We start from the raw sequence: 22559 nt of genomic DNA, 5'->3' as shown, positions 1-22559 counted from the left end.
ACACACTAAGGATCCTGTGATGCTCCCACCTCAGCCTCTCAAGTAGCTGGGATCATAGGTGCGTGCTACGACACCCAGCTAACTTTTTGTATTTTTGGTAGAGATGGGGCTTTCCATATTGCCCTGGCTGATCTCAAATTCCTGAGCTCAAGCAATCTGCCTGCCTCTGCCTCCCAAAGTGCTGGGATTATAGGCATGAGCCACTGTGCCTAGCCTATTGTTTTAAGTAGATTTGTCTTTTAGTATTCATACTAGAGATATGACTGGATTACACACCACAATTATATTATTAGAGTATTCTGCGTTTGTCTGTATACTCACTTTTACCAATGGATTTTATACCTTCAAATGTTTTTTTGTTTTTGCATGTGGTGTCCTTCTCTTTCATAGTGAAGAACTCCCTTTAGCATTTCTTATGAGCCCCTTTCAAGTGTTTGCTTGTCCTGGTAAAGGCTTTATCTCCTTTGTATTTCAAAGATAGCTTTGCTGAGAATAATATTCTTGGTTGACAGGTTTTTTTTTTTTCTTTTTCTTTTTCTTTCAGCACCACTTTGAATATGTCGTTTCACTCCCTCCTGGCCAATATGCTTTCTGCTGAGGATTCTATTGCCAGATAAATCAGAGCTCCTTTATATTTTGTTTTCTTCTTTTCTCTTGATGCTTTTAGGATCTTCTCTTTGTGCTTGACTTTGACAATGTACTTATTTATTAAACTTTTAGATTTGGGTAAATGTGAAGGTTTGTTACATAGGTAAGCTTGTTTCACTGGGGTTTGTTATACAGATTATTTCATCACCCAGGCATTAAGCCCAGTACCCAATTGTTATCTTTTCTCCTTCTCTTCCTTCTCCCACCCTCCATCCCAGTGTCTGTTGTTACCTTCTTTGTGTTCATAAGTTCTCATCATTTAGCTCCCACTTATAAGTGAGAACAAGTAGTATTTGGTTTTCTGTTCTGCATGAGTTTGCTAAGGATAATGCCCTTCAGCTCCATCCATGTTCTCGCAAAAGACATGATCTTGTTCTTTTTTATGGCTGTGTAGTATTCTATGGTGTATATGTACCACATTTTCTTTATCCAGTCTACCATTGATGAGTATTTCAGTTGATTCCATGTTTTTGCTGTTGTGAATAGTGCTGCAGTGAACATTCATGCATGTGTCTTTATGGTAGAATGATTTGTATTCCTCTAGGTATATACCCAATAATGAGATTGCTGGGTCAAATTGTAGTTCTGCTTTTAGCTCTTTGAGGAATTGCCATACTGCTTTCCACAATGGTTAAAATAATTTACACTCCCATCAACAGTGTATAAGTGTTCCCTTTCCTCTGCAACCTTGCCAGCATCTGTTATTTTTTGACTTTTTAATAATAGCTTTCTGACTGGTGTGAGATGGTATCTCATTGTGGTTTTGATTTGCATTTCTCTAATGATCAGTGATATTGAGCTTTTTTTTTTTTTTTTTTTTTTTTTTTTGACATAGTCTTGCTCTGTTGCCCAGGCTAGAGTGCAGTGGTGTGGTCTTGGCTCACTGCAACCTCCCGGGTTCAAGCGATTCCCCTCCTTCAGCCTGAGTAGCTGGGACTACAAGCGTGCGCCACCACATCTGAATAATTTATTTTTAGTAGAGAGTGGGTTTCACCATGTTGGCCGGGCTGGTCTTGAACTCCTGGCCTCAGGTGATCCACTTGCCTCAAACTCCCAAAGTGTTGGGATTACAGGCATGAGCCACCGCGCCTGGCCTAAGCTTTTTTTTTATATGCTTGTTGGCTGCATGTATGTCTTCTTTTGAAAAGTGTCTATTCATGTCCTTTGCCGACTTCTTAATGAATTTGTTTTTCTCTTGTAAATTTAGTTACTTATAGATGCTTGCCGTTAGACCTTTGTCGGATGCATAGTTTCAGATGTTTCCTCCCATTCTGTAGGTTGTCTATTTACTTTGTTACTTTTGCTATGCAGAAGCTCTTAAGTTTAATTAGATCCCATTTGTCAATTTTTGCTTCTGTTGTGATTGCTTTTGGTGTCTTTGTCATGAAATCTTTACTCATTCCTATGTCCAGTATGGTATTGCCCAGGTAGGAATTTATTATATGCCTTGGGGTAGGCTTATTTGAATTGAATCTGTTTGGTGATCTCTGACCTTCCTGTTCATGGATATTTATATCTTTGTGTAAATTTGGATACTTTTCTGTTACTATTTCTTTGAATAAGTTTTCTACCCCTTACTCTTTCTCCACTCCTTCTTGAAGGCCAATGATTCTTAGATTTGCTCTTTTGAAGTAATTTTCTATATTTTGTAGGTATTCTTTTTTCTTTTTTCTTCTCTGTTTACTTTTAAGTAGCCTGTCTTCAAGCTCACTGATTCTTTCCTCTGCTTGATCCATTCTGCTATTAAAAGCCTCTAATGCATTTTTCAGTTCAGGGAATGTATTTCTCAGTCCCAGGATTTCTGTTTGATTTTTTTAAAGTTATTATTTCAATACCTTTTTAAAATTTCACTGAGAGATTTCTGAATTGATTCCCTGTGTTATATTGGAGTTCACTGAGTTTTTGAATCCTGGGCAGACAGGGATTAGGAAGAAGCAATGATTAAGGAATATAGAGATATAACTTGAAAATTCTTTAACAATGATAAAAAGGGCTGGGCATGGTGGCTCACACCTGTAATCCCAGCACTTTCGGAGGCCAAGGCAGGAGGATCACTTGAGGTCAGACCAGCCTGCCCAACATGGTGAAACCCTGTCTCTACTAAAAATACAAAAATTATCCAGGTATGATGGTACGCACCTGTAATCCTAGCAACTCGGGTGAGGCAGGAGAATCACTTGAACCCAGGAGGTGGAAGTTGCAGTAAGCTGAGATCATGCCACTGCACTCCAGCCTGGGCGACAGTGAGACTCTGTCTCAAACAAACAAACAAAAACAATGATAAAAGAGATTTAACATCACTGAAAGTTGTAAGGAAGTAAACCCTAAACCTCCACCCCTCCATTAAAACAATGATTATAAGACTATACTTTGAACAATTATATGACAACAAATTAGCTAACCTAGATGAAATGGACATATTTCTAGCAACACAGAAATTGCCAAAACTGGCTTAAGAAGAAGTAAAAAACTTTAGTAGATGTGTAACAATGGATTATGTCAATAATCAAAACCTCTGAACAAATAAAGGCCCAGAACCAGATGACTTTAAAAAAAAAAGAGAAAAAGAATAAGGATTCTTGATCTGAAGAATCTCACATCACTGTCTCATTAGGGTCAGTCACTGGCTCCTTTTTCCATCTGTGGGGGTCATGGTTCTTTGTTTGCTGTTGTTTCTTGTGGACATATATCTATGTCTTCTCATTGAAGGATTAGTTATTTCAGTTTTCACTGTCTGGCTTGTTTGGGTTTTTCTTGGATATGTTTACATAGAGGTTCTTTACAATTCACCTGTTGAATTTCCTTTGTGCTAGGTCACTGCCTCCTTCTTGGTACTAGATGGCGGCTCATGTCCAGGTTTGCCACTGCTCTGGCAAGTGTTCAGAGTGCTGATGGTCCTAGGTTGGGGAGATCCCAAATGGGATACCCCAGCTGTGTGGAAAAGCTGGCTAGGGTTTCATACCCAGCGAACCTGTAGAGTGTATCTCCTACAGTGTGGTGCTGCTGAACAGCCACTCTGATTTAGCATCTTCTTTGGCTGAGATGCCAAGCAGATTTTGCAGGCTGGAGTTGCTGCTATTCCCACCTTCCATCTTTGTCTTTGGTTGCTCTCAGTTTTTCTTCCTATAGGCACTTGTGATGCTTTCTGTGGGTTGAGGCAGGAACAGTTCTCCTGCAAGGAACCCAAGATAGTGGGGAAGTTGGTCTTGATCTCACTTTTTCCAGTGTAGAAACTGAGTCTGGGGAAAATTTTCCACAGGCAGTTGCTTGCAGATTAGGGGAGAGGCATCACAGTTACAGAAGTCCGATTCTCTTACCATCTGCGTGAAATTTTTTCACTTCTTTGTGGTCCCGGGGATTGTCCCATCCTCAGATTTGAGTTCTGGGATATTGCTGATAATAATCTTGGCATTGGATATTGGTTTTTGGTTTTCTGTTGGGGGAAGTGAAGCCAGATTGCTTCAACTCTGCCATTTTGGTGATGTCATTCTCCCTGATTATTTCTTGATGATAATTTCCTGGTTATGGACTTACTGTGAGTTCGCAGTCGCCCACATTGCATGAATGCCTAAGTTGACTACACCATTTGCAGTCCCCAATTAATATTGATTCTTTCCTGATTATTGTTTTAATGTAAACTTAAACATAAAATTATACCAGTTTTATGGAAATTCTTGAGTTCCTTTACTTGGTAAGAAATGTCTTGAATGCATGCAATTATGAACTGTAGTTTCCCCATTTTATAGCTATTTGACTTATATTTTTTCAGGTTTATGATATATTAATGTTCCTGGAGTTTATACTCATTTAAAAACAGCCTCAATACTGAAGTTCTTGAATGAAACAGCTCAATAGAAACTATGAAGATGCCTTTGTGTACAATATTGTTAGGATAGCATGTCCTAGATGTACATATCATAATCATGTTTTTAAAAAATATCTTATAGGTGAAGTGCCAGCATTATAAGAAAAAACGAACGGAGCAACAAGAAACTATTGCTTCTTTGCAAATGGAAGTCTGTAGATTAAGAAAGGAGGAAGAAGATCGCATTGTCACTCAAAACAGAGTGTTTGCCTATCTGTGCAAAAGAGTTCCTCATACCGTCTTGGATAGACAGTAATTTTGCTACGTAAATTGATATGTAGCTAGATTCATTGTTTTGTTTGTTTGTTTGTTTTACCTGATATTATCTTGGGGGTGGTTACAACTCTTATAAACTAGAAAAGCCTCTCCCTCCTCCTCTTCTGCATTGTTTTTCCCTACTCATCCTGTTCTTTTTTTTTTTTTTTTTTGTTCTTGAGGTCCTTTGAAGAATGGAATTGAACATTTACTAAAAATAACACTAAACTTTTAAATAATTTCATAATTAATCAGACATTTCTCAAAACAACTGATTCTTTTAGTGAAGAATAATATTGAGAGATCACTGTATGGGTTTTGGGGTTGCTTAGTTTTATTATGTTATTGATTTTAGGAGTTTTTAATGGAAAGAACCAGGGACTATATATTTTGGAGGGAAAAAAAAAAATCATCATTGATTTTTTTTTTTAACCCAGCTGAAGTTAAGATAGTATTTTTATTTAAATTCTGATTTTACATTTGTAACTGTTGTCTCTTCTACTGAAAATCATTCTTAAGAACAATATTATAATTATTTGCTATATCCTATAATACATAAAAATAGTTTCAAAATAATAAAACTAGAATTACTAACAATAAGCCTACTGAATGAAATTTAAATTTCTAGGCAGCTCTCTTTGATATTAATATATTCCAGTATGTATGCAGTCAAGATGTATATTTCTAAAATATCTTGAAATACTTGTTTCTCTGTGTGTTTGTGTCACCAAATTATAATGCAGTTAGGTTTGTTTCTATTTGTTTTCAATTTTCAGGGATTGCTTTTTAAATTTTTACTTTTGAATATGTAAACATTTATATAATTGCAAAATCAGAACTATTCATTATTTATATTCAGAGAAGTTGTGTTGTCATTCCCGTCCCCTTTATTCTTACCTCCCCTATAGGTAATTGATTTTAAATGTTTAGTGTTATTTTTAGCAATATAAGTGATATGGATATTATGTACATATTCTCTCTTGTTTACGTACTAGCACCTTTTTTTCTCTTAACAGTTTAAACTGATTGCATTTTAAGCAGTATTATATGTTTACCTAGTAGGACTGGAAATCTTGAATAATTAGATGTTTCTATTTTACTATAAAAATAAATGAGGTCAGATATAAAGTAAAAACAAGTTAAAACTATAGATTTTTTGATAATTATTTGAGAGATAATACACAGATATACACATATATAATTTTCATCCTCTTGAAGGAAAAGTAAGGACAAACACATAAAAAAACAACATAAAAATGTTAGTGAGAGGCGTGAATAAATAGAAGAGGGAGGCGAGGTAAGAAAAATAGGAGAGGTAAGGAAGAACAAAAAGGAGAGAGGTGAGGGAGAGAGAACTACAGTGGGAAGAAGAAGAGAGAAATTGGAAGGGAAGAATGAAAAACAAAAAACAGTTAAGATGACTGGGTAAGAGGGTGAGAGAAGCACTGAGAGAACTTGCAATGTACCAGATGAAGTCAGGCTAATTCAGGTATGAATTTGTCCAGTGGGCCAGAGATTTTCCACTCTGTTTGATTTTTATCAATGCAAACTTGCAGTTTGAGACACTGAAATGAAAAATTGTGAATTAAACCTATTGGAAATACATGAGTTGTAGCCACTACAGATACTATTAAAAGTCAAATGGGTACTGGGCTAAGTAATAGGGCACACACAGATGAGGAAAGCCATGATTCCTGCATTCAGTGACCTGATAGTCTAGTTGGGTAGATAGACACATATGCACGTAAATAAAATATAAAGCAGATAGTGGTATGTACTATAAGGTGAGGCAGATAGGATACTAAGTGGGTGTGACATAGGGAGAAATTAGTGAAAGGTAAGAATGACTACATAGGCTTCATGAATGAGTTATCTTTTTAGCTGGACTACTAGGAACTATAGAATATTAATAGGCAGAGGTGAGAGAAAGGATGTTTCAATTAGAGAAATATGATAACAGGAAAAGTGAATGTGTTTGGGATGTCAAGAGTCCAAGAGGTCTGGAGCATAGGATACATGAGATTCTGGGAAGAGTCTTAAGAGACAACATGACAATATGGAAAGTGTGCTGTAACTCTGAGAGACTTAAATTGGCCAAAGAGTTTGAGTTCTACTTTCTGTGTGGCAGGGAACATACCCAAAGATTCCTGAGCAAGGAGATTAAACCTAGAGACAGAAAGACAAGTTAGTAATCAGTTGTAGTAGTAGAGGGCTAATGAAGGTCTTAACTAGGACCAAAAAAAAAGGGAGAGACACTGCAAAGATGAACAGGAGTTGTCCAGACGAATTGGCTATAGATGTTGAAAGGAGTGGAGGAGTCAAAGATGGCCAGTTTTTAAACTACATTTGAAGGAACAGGGAAGAAACCGATGAATTCATTTATGGGTATATACTTAGGCATCTTCAGTCATCCATGTAGACATATCAGGCCTGTTGTTAAAAGGGCCAAACTCCAGAGAACTTCCAAATTCCATATAGAGAAAGAAGAGGCAGAAGAGGAATTGTGTTTGGGTATCATGATAACCAAGGAACAAAAGTGTTTCAAGGAGAGGGTGATTGGCAGTGTTGCATGCTTCCTCATTGGTTAACTTGTTTACTTTCCCACTATTTTATTTGCTCAGAATTCCCAGTACTTAACATGTAATAAGTCTTCCCTAAAACTTTATTGAAGATAATTGGTTACAATCACTCAGAATGAATGAAGTTTTTTTATGAAGGAAAATATTAGAAATAGAATCATAGCATAAGGGGGAAGTAGGTCAAGAGGATTTGTGCAGGATATAAAGATTAAAGCATATTTTCAGGATAGTGTGAAAGCTGGTATATGTTAAGATGCAGAAAGCTTGAAGAGAAAAAGAGTAATTGGGGAAGGGTTGAAGAGAAAAAGAGTAATCTAGAAAGTTGTGACATTAAGAGCACAATTGGCTGAATTATTTCTGAAAAGGGAGATGGGTTGGTAATGTTTTCCCAAGATAGGAGGGAAACAGTATATTGTTCCTTTAAAAAGAATAACACATGAAAGCATAGTATTATTTTGTTTTTCTCTCATTTTTTAAATCATAAAAGCAATAAATGTTTATAAAAATTCAGGCCGGGTGCGGTGGCTTACGCCTGTAATCGCAGCACTTTGGGAGGCCAAGGCGGGCGGATCACGAGGTCAGGAGATCGAGACCATCCTGGCTAACACGGTGAAAACCCGTCTCTACTAAAAATACAAAAAATTAGCCGGGCGTGGTGGCAGGCGCCTGTAGTCCCAACTACTTGGGAGGCTGAGACAAGAGAATGGAGTGAACCTGGAAGGTGGAGCTTGCAGTGAGCCAAGATCACGCCACTGCACTCCAGCCTGGGGGACAGAGCGCGACTCCATCTCAAAAAACAACAACAACAAAAAACCAAAAAATAAAAATTCAAACAATATGAAAGTGTATATGGTAAAATGTAACAAATCTGCTTGCTTTCCTAATCCCCACATCCCAGAGATAACCTCCTCTCCTAACAATTTGGTGTGTGTCCTTCCTACTGTTTCTCAAAAGGAGTGCTGTTGGCATTTTGAGTGAGACAGTTCTTCTTTGTGTATTGTTGTGTTGTTCACTGATGAATTTTTAGCATTCTGCCCCCTCTCCAACTAGTCAATATGGCAACATTGCCCCTTCATACACCTGCTAGCTTACAATATTATTCCCTGGTTAAGAACCCACAGAGTTCTTTTTCAATATATATACATATTCATATCTAACTTTTTTCTTTTCTTTTTAGACAAAAGTAAAAAATATACATTTGATTATGCAACATTAATTTTTTCCATCATCATTCCTTGTTAAGGACATACAAAGTTACATTATTTTTTCTACTTCTCCATTATTTTCTTTTTCTTTCTTTTTTTTTTTCTTTTTGAGACGGAGTCTTGCTCTGTTGCCAGGCTGTAGTGCAGTGGTGCACTCTTGGCTCACTGCAAGCTCCGCCTCCCGGGTTCCAGTGATTCTCCTGCCTCAGCCTCCCAAGTAGCTGGGACTACAGACACTCGCCACGACGCCCAGCTAATTTTTTGTATTTTTAGTAGAGATGGGGTTTCACCATGTCGGCCAGGATGGTCTCGAACTGCTGACCTTGTGATCCGCCTGCCTCGGCCTCCCAAAGTGCTGGGATTACAGGCTTGAGCCACTGCGCCCAGCCCATTATTTTCTATAGTATGGATGTGCCATTATTTATTTAACCTTTCTCCTGATGGAGAGTTAAATTATTTCTGGCTTTTCACTGTTATAAATAATGGTGCAATGAACGACTTTGTTCATATTGAGTTGCATCCTTTGACATACTTCTGTGGGAGATATTGCTAGAGGTAGAATTGTTGGGACAAGGAGGATATGCATTTAATATGTTGAGATATAATGTTTATAGTTATTTTTAAATCTATACTTTGAAATTAATATAACATATGACTTAGTATAGTATTTGCTTTCTGGTAAGAATCACTTAAATTTTTTAAAGCCTGCCAGATAATCTGTACTTACTTTTACACTGTAATTTGAAATTATGTGGCGAAATTAGTAGATGCTGTAATACCGCATTTTGAAAATAATTCAATATTCTGTTTTCTAGGTTGCTTTGTCTAATTGATTACTATGAATCTAAAATTAGAAAAATTCATACACAAAGGTACGACTAATCCTGTATTACAGTTTTTAAAGTTTTTAATCCAGTAGTCACACCAGAAGTTTCTGTAGCTTTTGAAACTTTAAATGTGCTATGGAAATCCACCTAATATGTCACTGTGAAGTTCTTTTTTATAAAGAACTTGAAGACTGTATTTTACAACTTAAGTCACGATGTATTGTTGTATTTATGTTAAATTATGTATACTTAATTATCACCAAAGTATTGGTCACAGCAGAAATGGTATTTCCCTTTATTTTCTTGAAGTATTATAATTTTTTCTACTGATGTGATCTAGCCCCTGGGTAGTTACCAAGTATATCTACAAAGTGCATAGAATTAGATTGGCTGCCTACCAAAGTGTAACCTAATTAATATGCAGATTTATGTGACATAAAGATAAAATGTCAGTGAAAAATCAAGCTTATAGATTAAAACACACTTATCACCTGATTAAATAAGCATAGAGATAAATGGTCTTTGGCTAAACTAAAATAGCTGAAAGATATCTAAGATATAATCTAAAATGCTTTAATGTAAGGTCACTAAAACAGTAGCTAATCTTTTTATTATTTATAGATGGAACAGTTCTTTTAACAAATATTTATTTGGGCACCTATTTTGTACCATGTTCTAAGTAATTAGGATCCCATAATAAAGCAGATAAATTCTTCACTTTTATGAAGCGTATGCTCTAGTATTCTTGCCCCAAGAATAGTGACTTTCCAAAATCTTGGACAGAATAATGGCAGAGCTCTGTGGGTTGCTGGTTGCTGATTATCTGTAGTACTGTGGGGACTCCAAAAAAAAAAAAAAAAAAAAAAGGAAAAGGAAAAGAAGAAGGAAGGAAGGGAAGAAGAGAGCAACTAATTAAAAAGCAACTTCTTGCTTTATATTCTTTTCAGAAAGCAGCATTTTATCAAGTAGCTTCAGGGACCTTCTGACTTCCAAATGAAACTGTCGTTTAGATGGTGGAGATTCTACAAAGATAGGACAACTACTCAACTCGGCTGTTGTAGCACGAAATCAGCCACAGATAATATGTAAATGAATTGGCACAGGTGTGTTCCAATAAAAATAGTTACAAAACCAACAGCCTGCTGAATATAGCCTGCAGACAGCAGTTTGCTGACCCCTGATCTAGATGATGAAGAGAGAGGATTTGGGGTTTTTAGTAAGAGTAGAAAAGATTTAACATAACATATCCATCAGGAAATCTTTTGTGTAGAATATGATGTGAGAGGTACTTGTAGAGTTCTGCAAACGGGGTTCTCTGACTAAATATGATAAAAAGGATTGAGGCCATTGGAGTGGTGGTGTTGAATTCAGTTGTCATGAATTTGTAATGAAAATCTGGAGCTGAGGAATGAGTGACTTGGAAAAGAAACACTTTTTAACTTAAAAAGCGTTTTCATCAGTTGTCTAGCTGAAGTAAAGTATTTTGGCCTATACAAATTATCCTTGGGTCAGATATTTGGATTGGATGTCTTATTGAGGGAAGTGGAGGATAGGAAGAAAATAGGAGATACATTAATAAATAATATTCTACAAATGAGAAAATTTGCAGCAATAAAGAGTCTCCTAAGGAGGGGGTTTTTCAGGATTCATTGACTGAGTGGAGTTTATATTATAAACTCAGTCTCCTTTCTAAGAGTAAGTACTAACTTGAAAGTGAGATTCTGGCAATTTCAGGATAGATTTTGAGATCTACAAATAGGATATAGGTATCACCTAAAGAAGTAAGAGTACTGTAACAGGAGGATGTAACAATTCATTGACAAGTATTACATTAGTAAAGAAGAAAGAGAAGAGGGGGGAAGACAGGCCAAGATTTGGAGGCCTAAGTAGGATAAACAGGAAGCAGAGGAGAAGAGCTATGACCCTGTAGAACTGAAGCAGCAAGACCAAAGGAAGAAGACAGGTGGGACATAGGCCTCTCGCAGTGGCAAAAGCTTCTCTGCTTGTCCATTTTTTGAAGGCCAGTGTTGTCCAAAGTTTTTTGTTGTTGTTGTTTTTATCATCAGACTATATGCACATGTGTAAAATAAACACATTGGGAATAAATAAATCATTTGAACGGAATCAATCCATTGATACTTACTAGACTGGTGATATGTTTATGTGTAATACTAGAAATCATGCATGTACCCAGTGCACACTAGGCTACAATAGTAATACTTTATGTGATACAACAGTTAAAGTGAAATGTAGTCCTAAACAGTAAAGTTGTGTTTAACAGAAAAGTATTTTATACTACTTCAATTTTTAAATTTAAGATATAATGAAATTAAAAGTTTAGTTCCTTGGTGGCATTACCCGTATTTCAAGTGTTAAGCGGTAACCACTAGCTCATGTAGCTATTGGTTACCATATAGGACATCACAGTGATAGTTAATCAAGATTGCTAAAAATAATCATACTTATTTGCTAGCACTTTGCATTTCACAGAGTCCTTCAGTATCTTTCATTTGCTTTTTACACCAGTCCTGTAAAATAGATGTGACAGATACTATTTTACAGACGAGAAAATAAATTCTGAGAGATTGACTTATTCAAATAATACAACTAGTTAGTGGTGTTATCAAGGCTTGAACCAAGACTATTAAATCTGTTGCTTTTTCCACTTATGATCTACATTTTCTTCATATAGGTTTTTTGGTGACCTAAATATACTAGAAGGAAAAATAGTATGTGGAGAATGCATTTTTTAAAAGAACATGGATGTTCCACCTATGTTTCGTTTGTTTATTCGGCAGTGCTTTTTCACCTCCTCTTATATTCCATACTTTTTCTAGGCAGTGAGATACAGTGGTGAATAAGACAAAGTTCTGGTCCTCATGGATCATATATTCTAAGTAAAAAGAGAGTAAATGGATACTGTATGTACTATAATATTAGATAGTAGTAGTGTTCTAATACCATTCTCTATGAGAACAATTAGGAAATTTGGATTAATTTTAATTCATGTTTAGATTATTAAACCCTCATTACATTGGTTTAATTAGTTTTTTTTTCTTTGAAGATAGATTTTTCATAAGTATACTGCATACATATTTTCATAGGCAATATAAAGAAGATGAAAGTCAGTCAGAAGAAGAAAACGACTACAGAAATCTGGATGCCTCACCAACTTATAAAGGCCTTTTAATGGTATGGGGACTGCATAAGTAATAAATACTTTTTAATAAAGTAAGTAAGAAAGTTAATTATTTTTCTGTGAAATGTGTTGCAGTCATTACAGAATCAACTCAAGGAATCAAAATCTAAGATTGATGCACTTTTAAGTGAAAAGCTGAACCTCCAAAAAGATTTGGAAACCAGGTGAGAGAAACTTAAGTAATTTTTTTTTTTTTTTTTCTGAGACAGGGTCTCACTCTGTCATTCAGGCCAAGTGCAGTGGTGTGATCACGTCTCACTGCAGCCTTGACCTCCAGGGCTCAAGCAGTCTTTCCACTTCAGCCTCTTAAGTAGCTGGGGCTATAGGTGCGAGCCACCACACCCAGCTAATTTTTAAGATTATTTATTTTTAATTGAGACAGAGTCTCACTCTGTCACCCAGGCTGGAGTGCAGTGGCGCGATCTCAGCTCGCTGCAACCTCTGTCTCCCAGGTTCAAGTGATTCTTCTGCCTCAGCCTCCCGAGTAGCTGGGATTACAGGTGCACACCACGAGGGCTGGCTATTTTGTGTATTTTTAGTAGAGATGAGGTTTCGCCATGTTTGTCAGGCTGGTCTTGGACTTCTGACCTCAAGTGATCCTTTCTCCTTGGCCTCCCAAAGTGCTGGGATTACAGGCATGAGCCACCATGCTCAGCTTCTAATTTTTTAATTTTTTGTTTGGTAGAGATGGGGTCTCCCTGTGTTGCCTGGGCTGGTCTTGAACTCCTAGGCTCAGTGCCAGAATTCCCAAAGTACTGGAATTACAGGCATGAGCCACTGCATCCGGCCAATTTTTCTTCATCCTATGAAAAGTAAACATACTGGAATTTGGAATATTAAATGCACCACTCTAGCTCCTTTGCTCTAAAGCTAATCATGAGTACATAATATTCTTATACTCACTTCAGTCAGTTCTTTCCCATGATAATTTATGAAAGGAACAAGAGCACATGGGTAGGCAAGGGAAATGAGAAAATAGGAGTCCACAGTGAAGAAGACAAAACTAGCTAAGAACTTCAAATAAGCTGGGCATAGTGGCTTTCGCCTGTAATCTCAGCACTTTGGGAGGCTGAGGCAGGTGGATTGCTTGAGGCAGGAATTCGAGACCAGCATGGGCAACATGGCAAAACCCCTTCTCTACAAAAAATATAAAAATTAGCTGGGTGTGGTGGTCTGTGGCTGTAGTCCCAGCTACTCCGAAGACTGAGGTGGAAGGATCACTTGACCCCAGGAGGTCAAGGCTGCAGTGAGCCATGATAGTGTCACTGTACTCCAGCCTGTGTGACAGAGCGAGACCCTGTGTCAAAAAAAAAAAAAAAAAAAAAAACTTCAAATAGATTGAGTCTTTTTTTTTTTTTGCTTTTAAAAAATAGCTTTAATGAGTTACAATTGATGTACAGTACACTGCATATATGTAAGGTACACAATTTATTGAATTTTGATATGTGTATACACCTGTGAAACAGTTATAATCCAGATAATCACCCTAACAATCACAGTCAAGATAATCACCTTGGAGGCTAGGTGCAGTGGCTCATGCCCATAATACCAGCACTTTGGGAAGCCCAGGTAGGAGGATTGTTTGAGGCCAGGAGTTCGAGACCAGCCTGAGCAACATGTGAGACCTCATCTCTACAAATAATTTTAGCCCATTGAGATTTTTTTTTTTTTTTGAGGCGGAGTCTTGCTCTGTCGCCCAGGCTGGAGTGCTGTGGCACGATCTCGGGTCACTGCAGCCTCTGCCTCCCGGGCTCAAGTGATTTCTCCTGCCTCAGCCTCCCAAGTAGCTGGGACTACAGGCGTTCACCACCATGCCTGGCTAATTTTTTGTATTTTTAGTAGAGACGGGGTTTCACCATGTTAGCCAGGATGGTCTCTATCTCCTGACCTCGTGATCCGCCCGCCTTGGCCTCCCAAAGTGTTGGGATTACAAGTGTGAGCCACCGTGCCCGGCCTACAAATAATTTTAAAAATTAGCCAGGCCTGCGCAAGGATGACACGCAAATTCATGAAGCGTTCCATATTAAAAAAAAAAAAAAAAAATTAGCCGGGCATGGTAGCGTACTCCCGCAGTCCCAGCTACTAAGGAGGCTGAGGTGAGAAGATCGCTTGAGCCCAGGAGGTCAAGGCTGCAGTGAGCTGTGATCACACCACTACACTCCAACCTGGGCAACAAAGACCCTGTCTCTTAAAACAAAAAACCCTAAAAGTTGTCTCTTGCCCCTTTTGTAATCCCTCCTGCCCCTCTTTGCCTTTGCCTGAGGCAACCACTGATTTGCTTTCAGTCATTATACATTAGTTTATATTTCCTAGACTTCTTATGAGTGGAGCTATACAATATTTACTCTTTTTTGTCTATCGTCTTTCTCTCAGCATGATTATTATCTTAAATTTTTATTTTAATTGCTAATTGACAAATTATAGCTGTATATATTTATGAAGCACAAAGTGATGTTACGATTCATGATTATAATGCAGAATAATTAAATCAAGCTAATTAACATATCCATCATCTAATAACCTTTTGTGGTTGAAAACATTTGAAATTTACTCTTAGTGATTTTGAAATGTATAATACATTAATATTTACTGTATTAGATTCAGTCTTATGCCAGCGGAGTTCTCATTCTCAAATTATACTAGAATGCCTTGTTATTCTTATTCCTGTGCTATGGGATGAGAAGAAAAGTAAAATTTATAATGGCACACAACAGAAAGGTATATCCAGCATAGCTACAAAAGGATGACAGTCTCTATGTTGACAGTAATAAAGAATAAACATTGTTGAGCCTTTTTTCATTCAACAAATATTTGAATACCTATAGTAAGTTAGACACTGTCCCAAACTCTGGGGTGAAGAAGGGACCAAAACAAATTTCCTGTTCTCAATAAGCTTATATTTAATGGCTGGGTGCGGTGGCTCACGCCTATAATCCCAGCACTTTAGGAGGCCAAGGCAGGCCTCCTGAGGTCAAGAGTTTGAGACCAGCCTGGCCAGCTTGGTGAAACCCTGTCTTTACCAAAAAAATACAAAAATCAGCCAGGTGTGGTGGTATGCATCTGTAGTCCCAGCTATTCAAGAGGCCAAGGTGAGAGAATAGCTTGAACCTGGGAGGTGGAGGTTGCAGTGAGCTGAGCTTGTGCCACTGCACTCCAGCCTAGGTGACAGTGTGAGACCCTGTCTCAAAAAAAACAAGAAAAAACTTATACCTTAATGGAGAGAAGGACCTGATACCTAGCATAAGCCATTTATATAAAATGTGAAAACCTTGAACACAATAATATGTAAATTTATGATTATGTAAATATGTAGTAAAAATTTAAAAACATACATGGGAATAATGAACAATGAATTGAGGATAGTGGTTCTCTATGGTATGGGAAGGAGAAGAATGACATTAATAAGGGAATTTTAAGTGTATGTGTAAAGTTTGAGTTAAGATTTGAATCAAATCTGTTAATATTCAAATTTGATAAAGCTAGGTGGTGGATACACCAGGATTTGTTATAATGTTCTCTGTTTTTGTCTATATACTTGAAATATTTCACTATAAAAACAAGTAACAGATTAGCAGCAAAAAACGACTAAAAGGCTTTGAATAAGGGATTACAGAGAAGAAGAAATCTAAATGGCCAGTAAACTCCAAATTAGCAGTCATGAAATATTTTCAGAAGTTTAATAAGTATATTTGTGACAAGTAACAAAGTATTGTATGTCGTTTATTTAAGTACCTTTATGGTTTTATTCAGTAAATTGAATTAATTTATCATTATTTATTTTCCACAGGCCCACACAGCATGAATTAAGACTTTATAAACAGCAGGTGAAGAAGCTGGAAAAAGCCCTTAAGAAAAACATCAAGTAATTATATTTTTACCAAAATTGCTTCTTTTATTAGGATTTTTTATTTTATTTATTTTTATTATTTTTTTTTATTATACTTTAAGGGTACATGTGCACAACATGCAGGTTTGTTACATATGTATACATGTGCCATGTTGGTGTGCTGCACCCAGTAACTCATCATTTAACATTAGGTATATCTCCAAATGCTATCCCTCCCCCCTCCCCCCTCCCCCCACCCCACAACAGGCCCCAGTGTGTGGTGTTCCCCTTCCTGTGTTCATGTGTTCTCATTGTTTAATTCCCACCTATGAGTGAGAACATGCAGTGTTTGGTTTTTTGTCCTTGTGATAGTTTGCTGAGAATGATGGTTTCCAGCTTCATCCATGTCCCTACAAAGGACATGAACTCATCATTTTTTATGGCCGCATAGTGTTCCATGGTGTATATGTGCCACATTTTCTTAATCCAGTCTATCATTGTTGGACATTTGGGTTGGTTCTAAGTCTTTGCTATTGTGAATAGTGCCACAATAAACATATGTGTGCATGTGTCTTTATAGCAGCATGATTTATTATTCTTTGGGTATATACCCAGTAATGGGATTGCTGGGTCAAAAGGTATTTCTAGTTCTAGAACCTTGAGGACTCGCCACACTGTCTTCCACAATGGTTGAACTAGTTTACAGTCCCACCAACAGTGTAAAAGTGTTCCTATATCTCCACATCCTCTCCAGCATCTGTTGTCTCCTAACTTTTTAATGATCGCCATTCTAAGTGGTGTGAAATGGTATCTCATTGTGGTTTTGATTTGCATTTCTCTGATGGCCAGTGATGATGAGCATTTTTTCATGTGTCTTTTGGCTGCATAAATGTCTTCTTTTGAGAAGTGTCTGTTCATATCCTTCGCCCACTTGTTGATGGGGTTGTTTGTTTTTTTCTTGTAAATTTGTTTGAGTTCATTGTAGATTCTGGATATTAGCCCTTTGTCAGATGAGTAGATTGCAAACATTTTCTCCCATTCTGTAGGTTGCCTGTTCACTCTGATGGTAGTTTCTTTTGCTGTGCAGAAGCTCTTTAGTTTAATTAGATCCCATTTGTCAATTTTAGCTTTTGTTGCCATTGCTTTTGGTGTTTTAGACATGAAGTCCTTGCCCATGCCTATGTTGTGAATGGTATTGCCTAGGTTTTCTTCTAGGGTTTTTATGGTTTTAGGTCTAACATTTAAGTCTTTAATCCATCTTGAATTAATTTTTGTATAAGGTGTAAGGAAGGGATCCAGTTTCAGCTTTCTACATATGGCTAGCCAGTTTTCCCAGCACCATTTATTAAATAGGGAATCATTTCCCCATTTGTTTTTGTCAGGTTTGTCAAAGATCAGATGGTTGTAGATATGTGGCATTATTTCTGAGGGCTCTGTTCTGTTCCATTGGTCTATATCTCTGTTTTGGTACCAGTACCATGCTGTTTTGGTTACTGTAGCGTTGTAGTATAGTTTGAAGTCAGGTAGCATGATGCTTCCAGCTTTGTTCTTTTGGCTTAGGATTGACTTGGCAATGCGGGCTCTTTTTTGGTTCCATATGAACTTTAAAGTAGTTTTTTTTCCAATTCTGTGAAGAAAGTCGGTGGTAGCTTGATGGGGATGGCATTGAATCTATAAATTACCTTGGGCAGTACAGCCATTTTCACGATATTGATTCTTCCTACCCATGAGCATGGAATGTTCTTCCATTTGTTTGTAGCCTCTTTTATTTCATTGAGCAGTGGTTTGTAATTCTTCTTGAAGAGGTCCTTCATATCCCTTGTAAGTTGGATTCCTAAATATTTTATTCTCTTTGAAGCAATTGTGAATGGGAGTTCACTCATGATTTGGCTGTCTTTTTGTCTGTTATTGGTGTATAAGAATGCTTGTGATTTTTGCACATTGATTTTGTATCCTGAGACTTTGCGGAAGTTACCTATCAGCTTAAGGACATTTTGGGCTGAGACGATGGGGTTTTCTAGATATACAATCATGTCATCTGCAAACAGGGACAATTTGACTTCCTCTTTTCCTAATTGAATACCCTTTATTTCCTTCTCCTGCCTGATTGCCCTGGCCAGAACTTCCAATACTATGTTGAATAGGAGTGGTGAGAGAGGGCATTCCTGTCTTGTACCAGTTTTCAAAGGGAATGCTTCCAGTTTTTGCCCATTCAGTATGATATTGGCTGTGGGTTTGTCATAGATAGCTCTTATTATTTTGAGATATGTCCCATCAATACCTAATTTATTGAGAGTTTTTAGCATGAAGCGTTGTTGAATTTTGTCAAAGGCCTTTTCTGCATCTATTGAGATAATCATATGGTTTTTGTCATTGGTTCTGTTTATATGCTGGATTACATTTATTGATTTGCGTATGTTGAACCAGCCTTGCATCCCAGGGATGAAGCCCACTTGACTATGGTGGATAAGCTTTTTGATGTGCTGCTGGATTTGGTTTGCCAGTATTTTATTGAGGATTTTTGCATCAATGTTCATCAGGGATATTGGTCTAAAATTCTCTTTTTTTGTCGTGTCTCAGCCAGGCTTTGGTATCAGGATGGTGCTGGCCTCATAAAATGAGTTAGGGAGGGTTCCCTCGTTTTCTATTGATTGGAATAATTTCAGAAGGAATGGTACCAGCTCTTGTACCTCTGGTAGAATTTGGCTGTGAATCCAGCTGGTCCTGGACTTTTTTTGGTTGGTAAGCTATTAATTATTGCCTCAATTTCAGAGCCTGTTATTGGTCTATTCAGAGATTCAACTTCTTCCTGGTTTAGTCTTGGGAGGGTGTATGTGTCAAGGAATGTATGCATTTCTTCTAGATTTTCTAATTTATTTGCGTAGAGGTGTTTATAGTATTCTCTGATGGTAGTTTGTATTTCTGTGGGATCTGTGGTGATATCCCCTTTATCATTTTTTATTGCGTCTATTTGATTCTTCTCTCTTTTTTTCTTTATTAGTCTTGCTAGCGGTCTATCAATTTTGTTGATCTTTTCAAAAAACCAGGTCCTGGATTCATTGATTTTTTTGAAGGGTTTTTTGTGTCTCTATTTCCTTCAATTCTGCTCTGATCTTAGTTATTTCTTGCCTTCTGTAGCTTTTGAATGTGTTTGCTCTTGCTTCTCTAGTTCTTTTAATTGTGATGTTAGGGTGTCAATTTTAGATCTTTCCTGCTTTCTCTTGTGGGCATTTAGTGCTATAAATTTCCCTCTACACACTGCTTTAAATGTGTCCCAGAGATTCTGATATGTTGTGTCTTTGTTCTTGTTGGTTTCAAAGAACATCTTTATTTCTGCCTTCATTTTGTTATGTACCCAGTAGTCATTCAGGAGCAGGTTGTTCAGTATCCATGTAGTTGAGCGGTTTTGAGTGAGTTTCTTAATCCTGAGTTCTAGTTTGATTGCACTGTGGTCTGAGAGACAGTTTGTTATAATTTCTGTTCTTTTACATTTGCTGAGGAGTGCTTTACTTCCAACTGTGTGGTCAATTTTGGAATAGGTGTGGTGTGGTGCTGAGAAGAATGTATTTCTATTGCTTTGCGGTGGGGAGTTCTGTAGATGTCTATTAGGTCTGCTTGGTGCAGAGCTGAGTTCAATTCCTGGATATCCTTGTTAATTTTCTGTCTCATTGATCTGTCTAATGTAGACAGTGGGGTGTTAAAGTCTCCCATTATTATTGTGTGGGAGTCTAAGTCTCTTTGTAGGTCTCTAAGGACTTGCTTTATGAATCTGGGTGCTCCTGTATTGGATGCATATACATTTAGGATAGTTAGCTCTTCTTGTTGATTTGATCCCTTTACCATTATGTAATGGCCTTTGTTGTCTCTTTTGATCTTTGTTGGTTTAAAGTCTGTTTTATCAGAGACTAGGATTGCAACCCCTGCCTTTTTTTGTTTTCCATTTGCTTGGTAGATCTTCATCCCTTTATTTTGAGCCTATGTGTGTCTCTGCACGTGAGATGGGTTTCCTGAATACAGCACACTGATGGGTCTTGACTCTTTATCCAATTTACCAGTCTGTGTCTTTTAATTGGAGCATTTAGTCCATTTACATTTAAGGTTAGTATTGTTATGTGTGAATTTGATCCTGTCATTATGATGTTAGCTTGTTATTTTGCTCATTAGTTGATGCAGTTTCTTCCTAGCCTCAATGGTCTTTACAATTTGGCATGTTTTTGCAGTGGCTGGTATCGGTTGTTCCTTTCCATGTTTATTGCTTCCTTCAGGAGCTCTTTTAGGGCAGGCCTGGTGGTGACACAATCTCTCAGCGTTTGCTTGTCTGTAAAGGATTTTATTTCTCCTTCACTTATGAAGCTTAGTTTGGCTGGATATGAAATTCTGGGTTGAAAATTATTTTCTTTAAGAATGTTGAATATTGGCCCCCACTCTCTTCTGGCTTGTAGAGTTTCTGCCAAGAGATCAGCTGTTAGTCTGATGGGCTTCCCTTTGTGGGTAACTCGACCTTTCTCTCTGGCTGCCCTTAACATTTTTTCCTTCATTTCAACTTTGGTGAATCTGACAATTATGTGTCTTGGAGTTGCTCTTCTCGAGGAGTATCTTTGTGGCGTTCTCTGTATTTCCTGAATTTGAATGTTGGCCTGCCTTGCTAGATTGGGGAAGTTCTCCTGGATAATATCCTGCAGAGTGTTTTCCAACTTGGTTCCATTCTCCCCATCACTTTCAGGTACACCAATCAGACGTAGATTTGGTCTTTTCACATAGTCCCGTATTTCTTGGAGGCTTTGTTCATTTCTTTTTATTCTTTTTTCTCTAAACTTCTCTTCTTGCTTCATTTCATTCATTTGATCTTCCATCACTGATACCCTTTCTTCCAGTTGATTGCATCAGCTACTGAGGCTTGTGCATTCATCACGTAGTTGTCGTGCCTTGGTTTTCAGCTCCATCAGGTCCCTTAAGGACTTCTCTGCATTGGTTATTCTAGTTAGCCATTCGTCTAATTTTTTTTTCAAGGTTTTTAACTTCTTTGCCATGGGTTTGAACTTCCTCCTTTAGCTGGGAGTAGTTTGATCTTCTGAAGCCTTCTTCTCTCAACTTGTCAAAGTCATTTTCCATCCAGCTTTGGTCCATTGCTGGTGAGGAGCTTCGTTGCTTTGGAGGAGGAGAGGTGCTCTGATTTTTAGAGTTTCCAGTTTTTCTGCTCTGTTTCTTCCCCATCTTTGTGGTTTTATCTACCTTTGGTCTTTGATGATGATGATGTACAGATGGGGTTTTGGTGTGGATGTCCTTTCTGTTTGTTAGTTTTCCTTCTAACAGTCAGGACCCTCAGCTGCAGGTCTGTTGGAGTTTGCTGGAGGTCCACTCCAGACCCTGTTTGCCTGGGTATCAGCAGCGGAGGCTGCAGAACAGCAGATATTGGTGCGCAGCAAATGTTGCTGCCTGATCATTCTTCTGGAAGTTTTGTCTCAGAGGAGTACCTGGCTGTGTGAGATGTCAGTCTGCCCCTACTGGGAGGTGCCTACCAGTTAGGCTACTCGGGGGTCAGGGACCCCCTTGAGGAGGCAGTCTGCCCGTTCTCAGATCTCCAGCTGTGCTGGGAGAACCACTACTCTCTTCAAAGCTGTCAGACAGGGACATTTAAGTCTGCAGGGGATTCTGCTGCCTTTTGTTTGGCTATGCCCTGCCCCTAGAGGTGGAGTCTACAGAGGCAGGCGGGCCTCCTTGAGCTGTGGTGGGCTCCACCCAGTTCGAGCTTCCTGGCCGCTTTGTTTACCTACTCAAGCCTCGGCAATGGCGGGCGCCCCTCTCCCAGCCTCGCTGCCGCCTTGCAGTTTGATCTCAGACTGCTGTGCTAGCAATGAGCGAGGCTCCGTGGGCATAGGACCCTCTGAGCCAGGTGCGGGATATAATCTCCTGGTGTGCCGTTTGCTAAGACCGTTTGAAAAGTGCAGTATTAGGGTGGGAGTGACCCGATTTTCCAGGTGCCGTCTGTCACCCCTTTCTTTGACTAGGAAAGGGAATTCCCTGACCCTTTGTGCTTCCTGGGTGAGGCAATGCCTCGCCCTGCTGTGGCTCACACTCGGTGCGCTGCACCCGCTGTCCTGCACCCACTTTCCGACACTCCCCAGTGAGATGAACCTGGTACCTCAGTTGGAAAT

The 22559-nt window shown here is 38.2% G+C and overlaps 1 protein-coding gene across 17 annotated transcripts in view; it reads left to right on the top strand.

The window, feature by feature from the left end:
- Window positions 1–22559, top strand: part of CEP70 (centrosomal protein 70) — a 104187-nt gene that overhangs the window by 59866 nt on the left and 21762 nt on the right. For 16 of the 17 annotated variants that reach the window (XM_054550213.2, XM_054550209.2, XM_063721523.1 and 13 more), the window contains 5 exon segments: window positions 4596–4765; window positions 9368–9424; window positions 12484–12571; window positions 12654–12742; window positions 16366–16440. In XM_054550213.2, the coding sequence (XP_054406188.1) occupies window positions 4596–4765; window positions 9368–9424; window positions 12484–12571; window positions 12654–12742; window positions 16366–16440 (479 nt within the window). 17 annotated transcript variants of the gene reach the window in all.

Source organism: Pongo abelii, chromosome 2 (assembly GCF_028885655.2).
Source record: "Pongo abelii isolate AG06213 chromosome 2, NHGRI_mPonAbe1-v2.0_pri, whole genome shotgun sequence".
Taxonomy (NCBI): domain Eukaryota; kingdom Metazoa; phylum Chordata; class Mammalia; order Primates; family Hominidae; genus Pongo; species Pongo abelii.
Note: the sequence above shows the minus strand (reverse complement) of the source record. Positions and strands in the feature narration are given on the sequence as shown.